The sequence below is a fragment of the Peromyscus eremicus genome, chromosome 1 (assembly GCF_949786415.1).
Source record: "Peromyscus eremicus chromosome 1, PerEre_H2_v1, whole genome shotgun sequence".
Taxonomy (NCBI): Eukaryota; Metazoa; Chordata; class Mammalia; order Rodentia; family Cricetidae; genus Peromyscus; species Peromyscus eremicus.
The window spans coordinates 20,823,366-20,840,474 of record NC_081416.1 but is presented as its reverse complement, the minus strand read 5'-3'; the positions used below and the strand labels follow the sequence as shown (position 1 = coordinate 20,840,474).

Genomic DNA, 17,109 nt, shown 5'->3' with positions numbered 1-17,109 from the left:
GACATTAACTCTTTCAGGCCAGCCAGGGTCACAGGCCAAGGGAGAAGCAGTAGAGACAGGGTTAAGCCTCCTTTTTCTGTCCCAGGTAGCAGGCAGAGGAGTGCCACCATTCTGCCACGTTCGTGGCCTGACCTCACACACACATTCATTCAACAAATATTTATTAAGCGCCTATCTGCAAGGCACTTTGGGAGAGGGCGCGGCAGTCCAGGCCTTGCTTGCTCCTCTACCCCGGCCGGCAGTGCAGTCCGCTGGAAAGGCAGCTCAGTGTCCCCACGCCCTCCAGGACCATCCTGGTGATGCCCGCACCTCAGCACAGCTGCTAGTGCACCACCTGCACATTATGCACACTGAGCACAGCCGCACTTCGTGGGCTTCTCCACCTCCTCGGCAAATGAAGTCCCGTCGCTGCACTGGAACGCGAGCTTCCTCCGCTTCAGCCGTAGGCCCTGGCAGCAGCCTTGGCCCGGGCACGCGCCCCGGCACTCCACCCACGACAGCGGGCGCGTGGTCTGGCAGATGGCATAGCCCCTCTGGACCCGGTGAAAGTCCCGGACAGGGTCCCCCTGGCACTCGGACTCTGGATGGGACAAATACCAAGAGAGAGCCTCAGAGCACACCGTGGGAAGCAGGAGGGGGACTGGGCAGCATCCTAGGAGGGCTCCGCTGGGAGGGCTCTCTCACCCCTCGGTCCCGAGCATCCTCCCCCATCTCTGCATGCACCTCTGCTGGGCTTCCTCCTGGGCCCACAGTGTGACTGGGGAAAAAGGAAGCAGCTAGCTGCCCAGGCCCTCCAGGCCAGAGTGGCTGCCAGTTGAAGTGGTTCCCACTGTACAGGTGTGCAAGAAAAGCTGAGGCCTGGAGGCGACGGCGTTATGGAAGCATCCTCGATGGACTTTCTGACCCTACGGTGCCCAAGGCTGAATTTCTCCAGCTTCCCTCTTCCCAGCCTCTGCATTCTGGGGTCTAGCCAACATATCTTGGTGAAGGGGCCCAGAGAAAGTCTGGGAAGAAATTCCCTAACCTTCAGACATGCCACACCTGGGTCCAAAGCTGATAGACCAAGATGCTCGAGCCTGGCTAGGAGCTGTTACTGGGTATGCCTGGATGGTCTCTTCCGTGGAGACACCTCAGCCAAGAAGGGCAGGGCCCTGGACAAGGGAACTGCAGGGCAGACTGGGCCCAGGAGATGGAAAAGGTGGAGCTCTGTGCCCAGAGGGCAGGGGGCACAAAAGCCCAGTAGTCCCCCAAGTACCAGAGGTGGGGGAAAGAAGAAGGAAGAGGATGGCAGGGCGTGATGGGGTTTGAGGATGATAACATGAAGCTCCTACAGCAGAATGGTGGGGAGGGACTCTGCAGAGGGCAGTCAGGAGGGGGCCCCCTGACCTTGCTCACACAGCTCGCCTGAAAAGCCTGGGTTGCACACACAGTGTGCCCCTTTGGTGGCTGAGGCCTGGCAGTGGCCATGCAGGCACTGCAAGCCCCCACAGGGCTCTGCCACAGCCCCGACCTGGTTGCACAGAGCCCCTGAGTACCCATCCTGGCACTGGCAGCTGTAGGCAAGAGCATCAAGGGGCACGCATTTCCCATGGACACATCTGGAAGAGACAGAGAAGAGAACTGTGAGAACAGGCTAGCCCACGCACCAGCCAGAGGGTGTCTCACCCTCCTAGCCTTGCACTTGGTTCTGTTCCAAGATTTAAAGAGGGGAGGGGGGCAAAAAGTGATTCTATGCTTGTCCTTTTCCAGTGAAGAGCTTAAAGCCAAATAATAATAATAATTAATAATATCTTATGTCAGGCCAGATGCTCCAATTTAAAGATTTAAAGCCACAGCTCACGAGGCAATGCTTGCCGTAAGCAAACGGGCTTGCAGAACAAGGACCAGTGAGTGAGGGTGACGGTTCTCTTGGTCCATCCCAGGCTTACTTGTGGCCATGGCAGGGGCCATCCATTGGCTGGTCACAGTGCAGGCCCCCCCAGCCAGCCTCACAGTGGCACACGGGCCCTGGGGTGGCATTGGGCTGGCAGATGCCGTGCAGACAGTAGAGCTTCCGGCAGGGCTCACAGCCCGGCACCACACCCGGCTTCATCTGTGTCTTCGTGAAGTCCTGCAGTTCATTGTTGATGTACAGATTCCGGATGCAGCCGTGGAAGCTGGTGCCATTGAGGATCTGCCACAGGCGGAAGGCAGCTGAGTTCACGTCCACGGGCATCCCTGGAGGGACAGGAAGAAACAGTAGGCTGCGTTGGGACTAAGCCGTGCCTGTTGGACGGCTCTGCAGTGTCTCCTTTTGCCCTTGGGCTCTGCCCTATCTCTGCAGAGGCCCTTGGCCACCCTGGAGGATCGGACTTTGCAGGACCATGTGGAAAGTCTACTTCCTCTGGGACCAGAGCTGGGAGTCAGGCCAGGCATGGTCAGTTGAGCAGCTAGACTCTGGGATGCCTGTTCCCTAAGTCTGGCTATCTCCCCCTGAGACTCCTTCCTTCCCTCCGGGACATCTGCTTTCATTCCTGGAGACCCTAACTGAAGCAAAGAACTCGTGTGCAGGGCACTTTGACACCTGCTTTTGGTCTAGTGGCTTTGCAGCATCCCCAAGGCAGAAGCTGCCACCTTTCTCAGCCTCAAGAAGTAGGAACAGAGCTGGGCTCACTTAGGGGCCCTGGCACTCCCCAGGCTGAGACAACAGGAGAATGATTGCAGGCGGTAGACAGGGGCTCCTGGCCTGCAGCATTTGTGGGTCCACTGGGGAGCCTCCAGCTGATACAGACTCTGTCTGAGTCTCTTGCAGTGTTTCTGGCCTATGAGGGTCCAAGACTAGAAATGGATCCCAGACATGGGAAATGTCTTCTGGTCCAGAGCCTAGAAGGGTGCCCATGGTCTAGAAGACAGCTGGGAAAGACCCATCCCTCCCCAGGCCTGTTGGCCATCCCCTTCTTGGTTAGTCCGGATTGGTCAGAATGTAGCTAGCTACCAGCCAGGGCAGCACAATCCACCAGATTAACCATTCAGTAGGACCACCTCATCCTTTGGCATCTCCCTGGCCATGGCACAAGCTCTCCTGGCCAGTCTCAGATCAGAAAGCATGGGAGGTCCCTGCCTGGGGACAACCATCACCACGGCTAGGTGAGAGGCTTGAAGAGGGATAGAAGTAGCTCTGTCTGGAAGGTCCTCACCTCCCACATAGAGGGGTGCCTCACTGTTGAGCGTGTAGTGCTTGCCAAAGTTGTCCATGGTCATGGGGCTGCCGCCATCGATGGAGAGGTTCACCATCTGGTCAAAGGTGACCAGCTCAACGGTGTGGAACTGCCCGTCGTTGATGGTCTCGGCACTGGAAGGAGATGGGCGGGTACCCCCACCCCGGGAGTGGGCCTCAGGAAGACCCGTGCTAGGCATACCCCAGCAAGGCCACCAACTCAGCCACTGCTCCCCAAGGAGACAAACCTCTCAAGCAAACTAAGCGAACTTTGGCCTGATGCCTCCTATTCCCCCTTCCTGAGGCCCGGGGAGAGAGCGTCTTCCCCAGTTAGGGGCTACCTCCGAGGTGAGGTGGGATGGGGAAGGATGGGTGCCAAGGAGCCTCAGCTCCAAGTGGACTGGACTCAGGAGACCAAATGGCCTTTCCTCTCGGCCAGCCGAGTTTCTGTTTTTGGCCTGGGAGCCCCACATCCTGGCATGCCCACCCAAGGAAGGCTGACAGTCTGAGGAATTCCTACCTGTAGATAGCAGAGCTGGGGTAGCTGCCTGGGTCATAGCTAACACGGACATGGCCCTGGTACAGCTCAACTGCGATGTGGTCATTATCCCCATTGTACAGGAGGATCCCATTGTCCTCTGCTGTGGATACCTGAGAGGCAAAGGTACTTTCTCTCCCATGCTACCCCTCACAGAAGCAGCGCAGGTAGGTAAGTGAACAGAGGGGACCCTAGGTTGGAAGGGTGATGCCATGTGGAAATCATTCTCTCCCCCCGCCTCCTCTGCTGACCTAGGCCAGCTGTTCCAGGTTCACTTGCCAATCACTGCAGACCGGCCAGCACTGGACAGCAAAAGGCTGGCTGGGGCTTGGAAAGCATTTGCCCAAGAACAGGTAAAAGACCAGTTGCCCACTGGGAGATATGCAGTACACAGCTGCCACAGTGTCGTGTGGGAGCCCCTGTGAGCCTGAGGAACAGGTTACGGGGGCGAGGGGGGACCAGAGAGGAGACACGTATGGAAGGGTCTCCCTGCTAGAGCTTTCTAATGCTGGAAGGAGATGCTTGGGAAACAGGGTCTGTGGTTGGAGATGCAGGTATTTGGGAGGGAGGTCCCCATGGCTGTAGGAAGCACGATTACCTCCTTCTGTCTAGCTCCCCGTCCCTGCATTCTTCTGGTAAATATCCTGATTCACTGGTCTATAGAGTGGGCACCTGGACCAAGGCTAGATAAATCACACTAGCTCATTTCCTTGGACCCATTGATTGGTCAAGGAATAGGTATGCAAGAAAAGTCTGGCCAATCAGAGAGCTTCCCCTGAGGCCCTTGGTTGTTGAATTAAAGTGCAGGCAAAGAGTCCCTTAATGTGTGACAGTGAGACCTCCTGAAGATGTTAGGATAGTTCGAGCAATGGCCAGGGCCGGGCTGGAGCCGGAGCTGGGGCTGGAACCAGGGCAGGTTTGCCTTAAGTGGATGAGTTGCCTATCTTGTTGAGGGCAGTGTGAGAGGAGAGAACTGAGCCTGGCTGAGGGGCTGAGGCAGAGAAAGAACAAAGAAAAGGAGAGATGATTGGGTGCTTGTAGCCAAGGATGGAATTTGAGGCAGAGGGGTCAAGAGTTTGCATTGTCTACTGGGCCAAATGCAGTAAAATCTGCTCCCCTCTCTTCCTCTGGGACATATGCAGCAAACAGCCAGGGTTTCATCATAAGTCCAAGTAGAACCTGATTTTTCCCCCTCAACAGGGGGATGTTCTGAGATGATATTGAAGGCACAGAAAGGACATTTAGGGGACCCCAAAACTGTTGGTTAGAGACAAGCCCAGAACTCACTCTGGCCACATGGAGCAAGCCTGTCTGCTGCACTGGAGGCCAGAGCTGAGCAGAAGGTGTGATGAAGCCTATGAACAGGGTCTCTGGCAGGTTTAGTTTTCTGGATACTGTCCCTGCACAGTTGTCCCAGAAGTGACTCAGAACCTTTGCGAGGTACTCAGACTCATCCTAACCCAAGGATAACAGCAGTTCACACAGGCTCCTTTCAGTGCCCCTGGACAGGGGTGTACCCCGACATTCTGATGAGCGGGGGTGCTCATCTGCCTCCCTACGAGTGACGAGGTCCCCAGGCACACACCTGGAGAGTGATGTTGGCCCGAGGCCAGTTCTGTAGGTCGGTGAACTGCAGGTAGGTGTCACGGTCCACAAAGTTGACACTGAGCAATTTCTCACATTCAGGGCCGCCGAAGCCTGGCAGGCACTGGCATACAGGCCGGCTGCCCTGGTCTACACAGTTGGCTCCGTTCTGGCACTCAGTCCCCTCACAGGGGCTCCTGGGGGCCGGTGGAATCTCACAGAGCTGTCCGCTGAGAGGAAAAGACACAGGTCAGAGAGGGCAGGGCCAAATGAGGCGGAGGGAATCTCTCCCACTGTGCTGGTCAGAAACTCGCTAACCACCCCAGGAAAATGGACCCTTAAAGGGACAGAAGATATCCTTTGTGGATGTTGCTTTCCAAGGGAGCTGAGTTCAAGGAGGACACCCTGGAGCAGCACCTGCCACATCACCCGGCACTGCCCAGAAAAGAAAACCCCACCCGAGCCACTTTCTAGAAAGATCTCAGGTGATCGGCATGCACATTGAAGCTGAAGAATCACTCCCTCCCCATGCCAATAACTCTGTAAGGCAGATTTTATAATCCAGAAGAGAAAACTGTGACTTAAAATACAAGTGGTGGTGAGGAGAAACCAGAAATAAAAGAAGGCACATTACTACCACCAGAGTTACAGAAATAAAAACAATTAACTGGGGGTGTGGTGGGAGATAGAGCTAGACAAAGATGCTGCAAGAAAAAAAATATAGACTGATGTCTGTAAGGAACACAGGCAAAAAGTCCTCAACAAAATAGCCGCAAATCAAATGGAGCATAGACACTGTTATATACCATGGCCATTCGAGTTTTACCCAGCAGCACAAGGTTGGTTTAGCATCTGAAATCAATCAATGCAGAACATCATAGTAACTAACATATTAAAAATCAAACAAACTTCAACAGCCCTTCAACAAATTAGAAGTAAAAGGGGAGCCGGGCAGTGGTGGCGCACGCCTTTAATCCCAGCACTCAGGAGGCAGAGGCAGGCGGATCTTTGTAAGTTCGAGACCAGCCTGGTCTACGGAGCAAGATCCAGGAAAGGTGCAAAGCTGCACAGAGAAACCTTATCTCAAAAAAATAAAAAAAAACAAGAAGAAGAAGAAGAAGAAGAAGAAGAAGAAGAAGAAGAAGAAGAAGAAGAAGAAGAAGAAGAAGAAGTAAAAGGGAAGTCCATCAGCTTAATGAAGAACAGCCAAGCTGGGAGGTGGTGGCACATGCCTTTAGTCCCAGCACTCGGGAGGCAAAGCCAGGTGGATCTCTGTGAGTCTGAGGCCAACCTGGTCTACAGAGCTAGTCCAGGACAGGCCCCAAAGCTACAGAGAAACCCTGTCTCAAAAAACCAAAAAAAAAAAAAAAAAAAAAAAACAGCCAGAAAACACACAGCCAATATCACACTTGATGGGCAGAGGTTGAATGTTGTCCTGTACAAACAGAAAGAAGCCAAGAATGTCTGCTCTCACAAGCTTCATATAGCAGTACAGTGCAGGGTCTGTCCAGAGACCCCGTTAGGACAGAAAGGGAGAAAATACGCATCTTCATTGAGAAAGAAGAACAAAAATTATCTATGTGTAGATGATATTATTCTGTAAAAGAAAGTCCTAAGGAATCTGCTAAAACACTCTTAGAACTAATTAAAGAATTCAACCTGATTTACAAAATCAATGCACACACAACAAATGACATTAAGAAATCAATTCCTCTGGGCGGCAGTAGCACACGCCTTTAATCCCAGCACTTGGGAGGCAGAGCCAGGCAAATCTCTGTGAGTTCGAGGTCAGCCTGGTCTACAGAGCAAGATCCAGGACAGGCACCAAAACTACACAGAGAAACCCTGTCTCAAAAAACCAAAAAAGAAATCAATTTCAAGAGGCTGGAAAGATGGCTCAGTGATTAAGAGCACTTGTTGCTCTTGCTGAGGACCTGAGTTCAATTCCCAGCTCCTACATGGTGGCTCACAACCACTTATACCTAAGTCCCATCAGATCTGATGTCTACTTCTGACTTCTTTGACCAATTGATCCATTTGGTGCACATATATACATTCAGGCAAACACTTGTACACATAAATAAAATAAATAAATCTTTTAAAAATCCATTCTATTTACAGTATCATTTAGAAGCTGAAGAATCACTCCCTCCCCATGCCAATAACTCTGTAAGGCAGATTTTATAATCCAGAAGAGAAAACTGTGACTTAAAATACAAGTGGTGGTGAGGAGAAACCAGAAATAAAAGAAGGCACATTACTTAATTAAAATTAGGAAATAATTTCAAAATTAAGTATGAGGAGCTAGAGAGTTAGCTCAGTGGTTAAAAGCACTGGCTACTCTTCCAGAGGACCCAGGTTGGCTTCTCAGCACCTACCAGGCACACACTTGGGGCATAAACACACCTACAGACAAAACACTCACACACATAAAATAATAATTTAAAAAATGTTTAAAAATGAGTGTGAGGCATGCACTTTAAAAATGACAAAAACAGTTGTTGAGAGAAGCTAAAGTGAGTCTCCGTATGCGGAAAGGCAATTCATGCTCAAGAATGGGGAAATCCAATACTGTTTTGTTAAAATGCCACTGCTCCCTACTCTGCTCTACAGAGTCAAGGACTCACCTACCAAAATCCCAAATCACTTCTTTTTTGCACAATTTGACTAGCTAACCTGGAAATTCAACGAGCCCAGAATCACCAAAACAACCTTGAAAAGCAGCAAAACAGAAGGACTCACACTTTCCGTTTTAAAAACTCGACATGAAACTACAGTAATAAGGATAGCGCGCTGCTGGCTGAAGGAAAGGCCACGGAAGCACCCGTAGACTTACGGGCCATGGAGTTTTCACCAGAAAGCCAAGAAAATTAAATGAGATGAAGGGGAAAAAGTCTTTTCCACAAATAGTGCTGGGACAGCTGGACATCCACATCCAGAAGCTTGATGCTAAACTCCTTCTTCACGGTTGCCATGTTCCAGCTCTTCAACAAACAGGCTTGGAACCCTGCGCCCAAGTCCTAAGTGGCTGTTTGACTCTCCCAAGTTTGCCGTAGTTGGGACTGGTGGAGCCATGTCTGCAAGCCCAGCACTCAGCTCTCAGAATGGGACCGTCATTCACCCGAGCCCTAGAGGGGCCCTTGCCAGTCCCGCCTGAGTGTGGCCAGAGCGGCTCACCTGTAGCCCTCGGCACAGCGGCAGGCGTAGCTGTTGACTTCATCCACACACTGGGCCCCGTTCTGACAGCGGTGACCTTCGCAGTCATCCCGATTTTCGCTGCAGTTGGTACCTGTGTAACCTGGCACACACTCACACCTGTGGTGGACAGGGAGAGGGTCAGCGACATTCAACCTAGAGCTCAGTGGCCAGGGCTGTGCAACCTGTGTGTTTTACAGAGAACCTCTACAGGGTCTCTTCTACTAAGAACGGAGCTGTATGGATGTGGGGGAACCTGGACTGAGGGAGTGAATGCCTGGCAGCAAGAGGAGGTGACAACAACCTTGTCTTAGATGCCCACTGTCACCACCAGCTACACATCCAAGGTCAGCCTTGGGCCCATTCTTGACCTGCCTTGCTCCGTGAACCCACCCCCCAGTTCCTCTATGCTCAGCTTCTACAACCCTGCTGGGCCCAGATTCCCACCCTTCAGCACGACTTGTGCCCACCTTCAATGAAGACCTTGAACTAGACGAGTCCCTAACTTCCAGGCTCAAGTGTGTCCCTAAACCCATTCAGGCGGAGCCTCTAACTATAAAGCACACATTCCCCCTCTTGTAGTCCCCCAGAACATCTCTGCTGCTCTCTACACTCCAAGCCTACCCCATCAGGCATATCCCTGCCTTCACCCCTGTTAGTTCTAGAACATCTTTGTTCTCTCCCTAAGTGGCCCAGCCAGGCCAATTCCTCCCTTTTCCCTGGAAACTTCCAGGAAACACTCTAGCTCTAACCAAGCAACCCGTCTGAACCCCTGTCAACTCCAAACCTCACATCAGCAGACTGCATTCTTGCCTGGAGTTGTTTCTCATTTCAAACCCAGTAGTTTCTCAGGCTAGAAGTATCTTCCAGCCCAACATACATATGCACATGTACAGAACCAGTCTCGTATTGCAACGTTTATCCCAACCCCATAAAATGGCACTCGGCTTTCTGATACTGTTTTCTCTTTTAAGGTTAATTGTGACCTACCCAATTGATCCCACCCACAAATGGGTCTTGAGTTACAACCTGAAAGAATGCTCACACTTTCACAACTGAAAGAATGCCACACACTTGCTCACTCTCTTACTCAAGATCCTCATACCAAAGGCTTGCTGGGTCCAGCACAATGCCAGGTATAGCTGGGCATCCCTCCCTCCCATCCCACCACCAGGAGAGAAAGTTGAGACTACATGCATCACATAGCCTGGTGGGTGGTAGCTGGACCCAGGGCTGAACACGGAACCCATCTACAGAGGGTGAGGGATGGCACAGCAGTTCTATCCCAGCCTGTGCAATCCTGCTTCACCTTGCCCTCTAAGCTACCTCCCCTGAGAGAAGGGACTCTTCCACCCAGTGGGCCACTACTCCCTGGCTGATGTGGCCATCCCCAATCCCATTCTTGTGACTTCCAAAGGAGGGCAATGCCTCTCTCATTTTCACAGAGGTCTTGCTACAGTCTAGTGCCCATGCTTAGCTGGTCCCCAACAGTCCCCTGACACTCCTAGCTACAGCAGGCTCCTCCAGGTTTCTACCCCTGGCCTTAGTCCCAATTCCTGGGCTTAGGTCAGTCCGCATAGACCACAGGAAGTCCTAGCCTGACAACTCTTTGCTGACTTCATAGATGGGAGGAGGGGCATTCTAAGAATGAAACTGTGTTTTTTAGGGAGTGACATTTTCAAAATCCCATATGATCTTCATCTAGCAGTCTCCATGTGACAAATCCCTTCTACATAATCCAGTTAATACAGTGACTCCTTGCTCTGGGGCTGGACAGATTTTGGAATTCAGAGCTTTGTGGACACGCTTAGGCTATAGACTGTATATAGATCAGCATATATGGAAGTTGCCAGGGGAATTGGAGGCAGCCCAGTAAACAGATAAGTCTACACTCCAGCAGAACCTACCCATATCCACCCTTCACAGAGAAGTGGCAGCTGAGAAGTGGCAGCTGTGAGCAGCCTTCCATAAGGCCTTTCTTTCAGGTAAGATTTTGTTCTGGAAGGGCTCTTTAATTTCGTGAGCCTTGTGGATTTTGTGATTGGGGTAAGAGGTCACAGAACTGGCATGAATGGCTGTGGGTGGAGCATGGCTGTCGGGCTTGGTGCTAAGTACCTTCCAAAGAGGTTCCTTCTCACTCACCATCCCCAGCACCTCAAGAGGACTCAGTCCTCAATGAGAACAATGGACTCAGTCCAGCCAGCATCTACTCAAGCCCTGGGCTGTGTGACCAGAGCTGTGCCCATAGCCACCCCTGTGATGGCTCTCAGGAACCCAGAATGCCAAGAGCACACCTACAAACAGATGAGGAATAGGAAAGAAGGGAGGAAGCCATGACCAGGCTGGGGTCCCTGCCAGTGGGTGGCACTGACCTGGGCCCGTCCAGGGTGCCCACACACTGGGCCTCATGCTGACATGGGTTCAGATCCGGGGAGCAGAAGTCCACCAGCTGCTCACAGGCCCTTCCTAGGGGAAGAAGGAGCAAGAGGCAGCAGATGCCAAGCTCTATGGAGCCCACGCAGACACTGGCGCCCCTAAAGGATGGGGGAATGCTCTGGCCCCTGCAATGCTTACCTGTATACTGCAGGGGGCACTGGCAGGTGTAATTGCCCACACCGTCCACACAGACACCCCCGTTGACACAGGCATGCTTCACACAGTCATCTGTGTTCACTCCACAGGTTGGCCCTTCAAAGCCGGCGGGACAGGAACACCTGTGGTAGGGCGGGGGACGAAGAGGAAGAGTTAAAACCTGTGGCCACTGGTCAGCACCCTCATTCCATACATTTGGGGTTTCTACTCTAGACCAACGTAGAAACTACTCTAGGCCAGAAGGTGAACAGATTAGAAGGTAACAATCCCTGCCCTCAAGGAATCCTCTGGCTTGCAGTCCTAATGGGGAAGACAAATCAGAGACAGGGATTCAAGAAGTCCAACCAGGATGGTGGAGGCTCCGAAGGCAGGCATGGGCAGAGAATGCCTAACCCTTCCTCAGCAGGGCGTGGTCAGGCAGGCTTCCTGGTAGAGGGGAGGGGTTTAGCCTTAGCAAGAATCCCAACACAGGACGGGAGGCAGTGGACACAGAGGGACTGGTGGAGCCCGAAGTGAGAAGGAAGGACCTGCCCACCTACACTGCTCAAGTCTTTGAGGACACACACGTCAGGAACAGAGTAATAACGGAGCTGGGCTGAGCAGTAGCTGGGTTGTGGAAGGTTCTAGAAGTTGGTGATTAAAAACCAGCATGCTCCTTAGCCTCAGGCATGTGGGGTTTCCCAAGGGGTATAAGGGTCAGAGAGTGTGGACTGAGGAATTCACACCCAGTCCACTGTCCATAGCACTTCTCAAACATTCCCAGGTCTCAGCTGAAGTGCCGCTCTCTGCCCAAGCAGGAGGTAGGCTGTGCCTCCAGGTGCCAAGGGAAACAGCAAGTAAACCATTAAAAATTATTGACAGGAGACTCATGGAACTGTCGCCTAACAGAGCTGAAATACTGTTGCCTCCTGCTCACTCAGGAGATTTTGCCATATAAACAGGAAGGGTATGTAGCTGTGTGGCAGGTGTATGATGAATCTCCTAACCCTGACAGTGGATCTGTGTGAACAGCCCTTCCCAGCATGTACGTAATATATATACAAACAAAACAGCAGGGTAGCTGCTCTATCCCATCATGCATGGACCATCTGCGGACACACGGACCAACTGACACAGAATATAGCCATGCACATATAAAGGAGCTCCGTCTCAGAACACATTACCTTATAGATAATAATATCAAATTTTATATCAGGTGCATTGTTTTGTATGTTATTAGTCACCATTAACTCAGATACAGAAACTATTTTTTTGTATTTTATTTTATTTTATTTTATTTAGTAAGGGTGTTCTGTCTACGTGTATGTATGTGCACCACTTACATGTGTGGTGCCCTTAGAGGTCAGACAAGGGCACAGTATCCATTGAAGCTGGAATTACAGGTGGTTGTGAGCCACCATGCAAGAGCTGGGACTCAAACCTGGGTCCTCTAGAAGAGCAGCCAGTGCTCTTACCTGCTGAGCCATCTATCTATGCCCCAAAGAAACTTGAATAAATTTTTTGGAGATAGGGTCTCATTATGTAGCTTAAGCTGGCTTCAAATTCATAATCCTCCTGCTTCAATCTCCTGTATCCTAGGATTACCTATGTGTACCACCAAACCCAGCCAGGAGAAACTTCTAATCGGAAGCTTATGGTAACAAGAAGTGGACAGGGGCTTTAAACTTTAGCTCTTGTGCCCCCACTGGTGGCAGCTGCTCCTAGCATACAATCATATCAGACTAGAGACCAGGAGGGTGGTGAACACAGAAATACTAGCTCCAGCCAGAAACGGAGAGATGTTTTCATTGCTATGGAGGAGCTTGCTGGTGGCATTCTTAAAAGGTACTCTAAGTTAAGTGTGGTGTCCAAGGTTGTGATCTAAGCACTCAGGAGGCCAAAGCAGAAGGATAGCTGAGAATTCCAGGACAGCCTTTGCTCCCCAAATCACCCTGTCTCAAAAAAAAACATTAATGAATAAATAATGAGTTAAAAAAATGGTACCCAATTGCTACATCCAACAGATACCACTAGGGGATGGGGATAGCATACTTAACCTAGTTGTTTTATTTTAAAATGGCAATAATATTTGTGATGTCCATGGCACTGCCTCCTTTACACGGAAAAAAATAGACTTACAGTGAAAAAAAAATGTAGCTGTCGGTCTAAGAAAATTTGTGTGGGTGGTGTTTGACATTTTGTCTGGAGGGTGAGGAAAAAGATCTGGAGGTTGTGCCATAGGCATCTTCTGGAGTCTGGTTTTAAGCTAGGGTGACAGGATATTTGTGCAGAAAATCCCTTCTGGCAAAATCTAAGGGCATAAGCCAGGTGGAAAGGAGGTCTCTTCTTTGACCTGGTGCTATAGGCTCCCTGACGGTTGGATGTAGGGCCACCCCACAATCCCAGAAGGAGCATCCCAGCCCTGTGCAGGAGCTGAGGAGCAGCAGACCAGGGAGGAAGCTTAGCTGGAGCTGTTGCCTGCCCCTGAGGTGGGCCTGCCTATTGTAAGGACGTGTTTCCAAGGCAACCCTGGAGAAGAGGCACTTAGCACTTTATTTTTTACATCTGGTAATTTGGGTCTGCAGAGGCAGGTTTGGCCATTTCCGCCCGTAGATTCAACATCATTTTCTGAAGAGCCAATTTGTTCAGTCGGCAATTTATCTCCAGCGACTAAGTACTGTATTCCCCAGAAAAGCTCTGGGAGGGCAGGAAGGGGGGCAGGTGCTGGGGCTTGCTGGAGAAAGCAGGCTAGTCGGGGTGTGAGGATATGACATCCACTCTGGAAGGATTCGGGTATGCTAAGTGGTAAGGGCATCTGTATCCAGAGCAGGTGAAATGCCGTTCATGGTGGGATCCCTCCCTACAGTGGCCAGCCAGTGAGAGCCGTGCAAAGGGAGGCCCCAGAAGGAGTGACCAGGCTGTGGCTCCACCTTTACCACTTCAGCTGTACCACAGGGCTAACGGCAGCCTCTAGAGACTTGTTCAACTTCAAATGGGTGCTCAGGGGGTCCGTGGAGATTTAAAGGAGTCTTGAGGGGCTGGAGAGATGGCTCAGCAGTTAAAAGTACTGGCTGCTCTTCAAGGGGACCCGGTTTCAATTCCCAGGACCCACATGGCAGCTCACAGCTGTCTGACTCCAGCTCCAGGGGATCCAGCACCGTCACAGAGATATACATGCAGGCAAAACACCAGTGTACATAAAATAAAAATAAATAAATTATATTTTAAAAAGTTTAAAAAAAAAAAGAGTCTTAGATGCCCCCAACCATTCCCTGGCACTGCCATGGTGTGTATTCTTGGCTATAGGTTCCCAGTGTATGGAAAAACACTCCTGGCCACTTCCTAGAGCAGTGTAAGCTGCACTGGGGGCCAGCCCAAGCCCGGGCTCTCCCCTCCTCCAGGTGAGAAGGGACTTAGAGAGACTGTGGCTACAATTTGGAGCGCAGATCTGTTCCCTCTAGCCACCCTCATCTCCAGCACAGGGAGACTTGGGTGCTGGGCCCATCAGCACTCCCCAACCCCAGCTCAGGCTCCACGGGCACTCACGTGAAGCCAGCATCCTCGCCCTCGTGAGTGTGGCAGGTTCCCCCATTTCCACATGGGTTGCTGGAACAGCTGTCCAGGGACACCTCACAGTCTCGGCCCTGGAGGAAGAGTCAGCAATGAGGACTTCAGGGAGAGCCAAGAGGGTCGGTATGAACTAAGAAACAGCTCTGTCTTGTCTGCCACAGGGTTGCCTATCATTCTTCCATTCACTCATTCATCAATATATCCATCCATCCACAGGTTAAGCCACTGGTGACAGGGTCACTCACAGGGCTGTTCTGAGCCAGATCAGCAAACAATATAGTGGTCTTGCAGGGCCTTTTGCAAGAACTCTGTTCCCCCAGCTTCAGCCTCCACTCACCTTGTAGCCACTGGGACAGGTACACCTGTATACTTCAAGAGGGTCATTGTGGCAGGTGCCCTGATTCTGGCATGGGCTGGACAAGCAGGGCTCACACTTGGCCTGGACTGCCAGACTGGGGGAACCTGTGGTAACAGGGAGCGCATTAGCAGAGCATGTGGAAGCATGGGGCTCCGCCCTGAGAGGTCCAGTCCTGTGGAGGCATACCCTCCTCCCAGGGAACATGCCTCACCATAAGTTTGAGGATCATGCTTCATCCCCCAGCTCAGTCCAGCTTTCCAGCTGCAGAACCCACTTTACTACAGGGTCCCTGGAAGTCCCTGATTCACAGGTAGCTGTGAGAACTATATGAATCGATGTGCAGTGCTCAGTAGATAGAAACTGTACATAGTGATTAGGGCCACCCCGAGAGTAAGAGAGCAGCAAAATTGTGATTGCCAATTTTGCCTAACTCTGCCCTTCACGCCCTCAGAGGCAATCACCCCAGCCTACAGCCTGCTCAGCAGAGAGGGAGCTAGCTCTGTGCCTGGGCTTGGCTCTGCAGGGAGGCCACATGGGGTAAGTCCACCTGCCTCAAGGTTCTTCCTCTCTCTAAGTCTAAAGCAGGGAGAACCTTCCCTGCTACCTCCTAGGCTACACAGGCCCCTCTCCAGACCTCACTCACTGGGAGAATAGAGGAGCCTGGCAGCAAAGGTACCTGGGTACCAACCCTGAGAGACACCAAGATTTCACAAGAGAGAATAGGGAAACCTGGCCACTCGACTCAGGCTCCCCCAGGAGGCTCCTTCTGGAAGAGGTGAGATATTAGTTCTGATGAAGAGTCATGCACTTGAACATAAATTAAAAAAACAAAAAACAACTTTCCATGGGACAGAGGCTACTGGAGGGACTTCCAGACACAGACACGTTGTTTCCTGACCCAGTATTGGTGCCTGAGTGAACTCAGTTAGTGGGCATGCATCAAGTTCATTTCTCATGTCTGTGTACCTTCCTGGATGTTGTTATATTTCAGCTCAAAAGAATACATTGAAAAACAAACAAACCAACAAACCTTAGCGCCACTCTGCCAGCTAGTAAATGCCAAGCATGTATTAGCATAGATGAGCTTCTAGAAGCCGCTGCAGAGTGGGCCCTTGGAACTATTACTGCTGAGGCAGCTTCCTGCACACAGGGTGGCCTGGGCCTCCTCATTAACCTACAGCTGTCACTTTCATTTCCTATGGTGGCCTCTGAGCTTGCAGAGGGCAAGGGCCATGCCCCAGCGTCCCTAGGGCCCTCCTCTAGCTCCCGCTGCACACAAAGCTGAGCCCAGGCAGACATTCAGCCACCTGTCTTTGCTCTGCAAGGCTCTGCAGGGCCTTAGGGGCTTGGTCGGTCGGCTAGTCAGTCCATCACTCCCTGAGCAAGTGTTTTTAGATGCTCGAGGTAAGGAGCCTCAGCACAGCCTGCCAGTCACACCGTGCCTCTGTGTTCTGCAAATGTCAAGAAGGCACCAGCTGGCCCTCTCGGCCCACCAGGGACGGAGTAGAGGTTCAGCTAATTGTCTAGCACAATGCCTATCTAAAGGAAGTCTGAGTGCCTGTATTGCCAGGAGCCTGGGAGCTTTGAAAATGCTATTTTGGTTTTTCTTACATAACCACAGGCAAGAATTTAAGCCCTAGTGGACTGGGATTTTTCTGCTTGGCTTCTTCTTTTCTTAGATATCAAGACTGGAAGGCAGCCATGCTAACAAGCACAATCTCATTTCAATCCTTTGACTCTCCCACTAGTGGGACCCAGAGACCTGGGAGTATCGGGAAGACCCTACCAGGGCTCGGCAAGTCCTATGGTCCCTGGTACCCACCACCCCTTCTCTCATGCTCCTGGGCTCACCTTGGCATTCAAACTTCTTGGCAGGAGTGGTAAGCAGAAGTTTGCCCTCCATGTCTGGGGGTCCAGCACAGCGGGCAATGCCGGGTTCCTTGTAGCCAGTCTTCACCCAGCTGGAGAGCCACCGGAGATGGCAGTCACAGTACAAGGGGTTGGCGCCAATGGCCCTGGGACAGGCAGCAGAGAAAAGCAGGCATTCCAGTGTCAGAAGCTTTGAGCCACTGAGCACATAGAGACGCAGGTCACCCA

At 51.6% G+C, this 17,109-nt stretch overlaps 1 protein-coding gene across 1 annotated transcript in view; it reads right to left on the bottom strand.

The window, feature by feature from the left end:
* Positions 1 to 895: 895 nt before the first annotated feature.
* The window catches only part of Slit1 (slit guidance ligand 1), a 156,975-nt gene continuing 140,761 nt past the window's right edge, over positions 896 to 17,109 (bottom strand). Inside the window, exons 25-35 of the mRNA XM_059258140.1 lie at positions 16,864 to 17,027; positions 14,992 to 15,116; positions 14,631 to 14,728; positions 11,088 to 11,227; positions 10,886 to 10,979; positions 8,496 to 8,633; positions 5,320 to 5,548; positions 3,717 to 3,847; positions 3,177 to 3,331; positions 1,929 to 2,217; positions 896 to 1,598 (exon numbers count right to left, since the gene is read on the bottom strand). Of these exons, the coding sequence (XP_059114123.1) occupies positions 1,367 to 1,598; positions 1,929 to 2,217; positions 3,177 to 3,331; positions 3,717 to 3,847; positions 5,320 to 5,548; positions 8,496 to 8,633; positions 10,886 to 10,979; positions 11,088 to 11,227; positions 14,631 to 14,728; positions 14,992 to 15,116; positions 16,864 to 17,027 (1,795 nt within the window). The 3' untranslated portion in view covers positions 896 to 1,366. The remainder of the gene's footprint in view (positions 1,599 to 1,928; positions 2,218 to 3,176; positions 3,332 to 3,716; positions 3,848 to 5,319; positions 5,549 to 8,495; positions 8,634 to 10,885; positions 10,980 to 11,087; positions 11,228 to 14,630; positions 14,729 to 14,991; positions 15,117 to 16,863; positions 17,028 to 17,109) is intronic.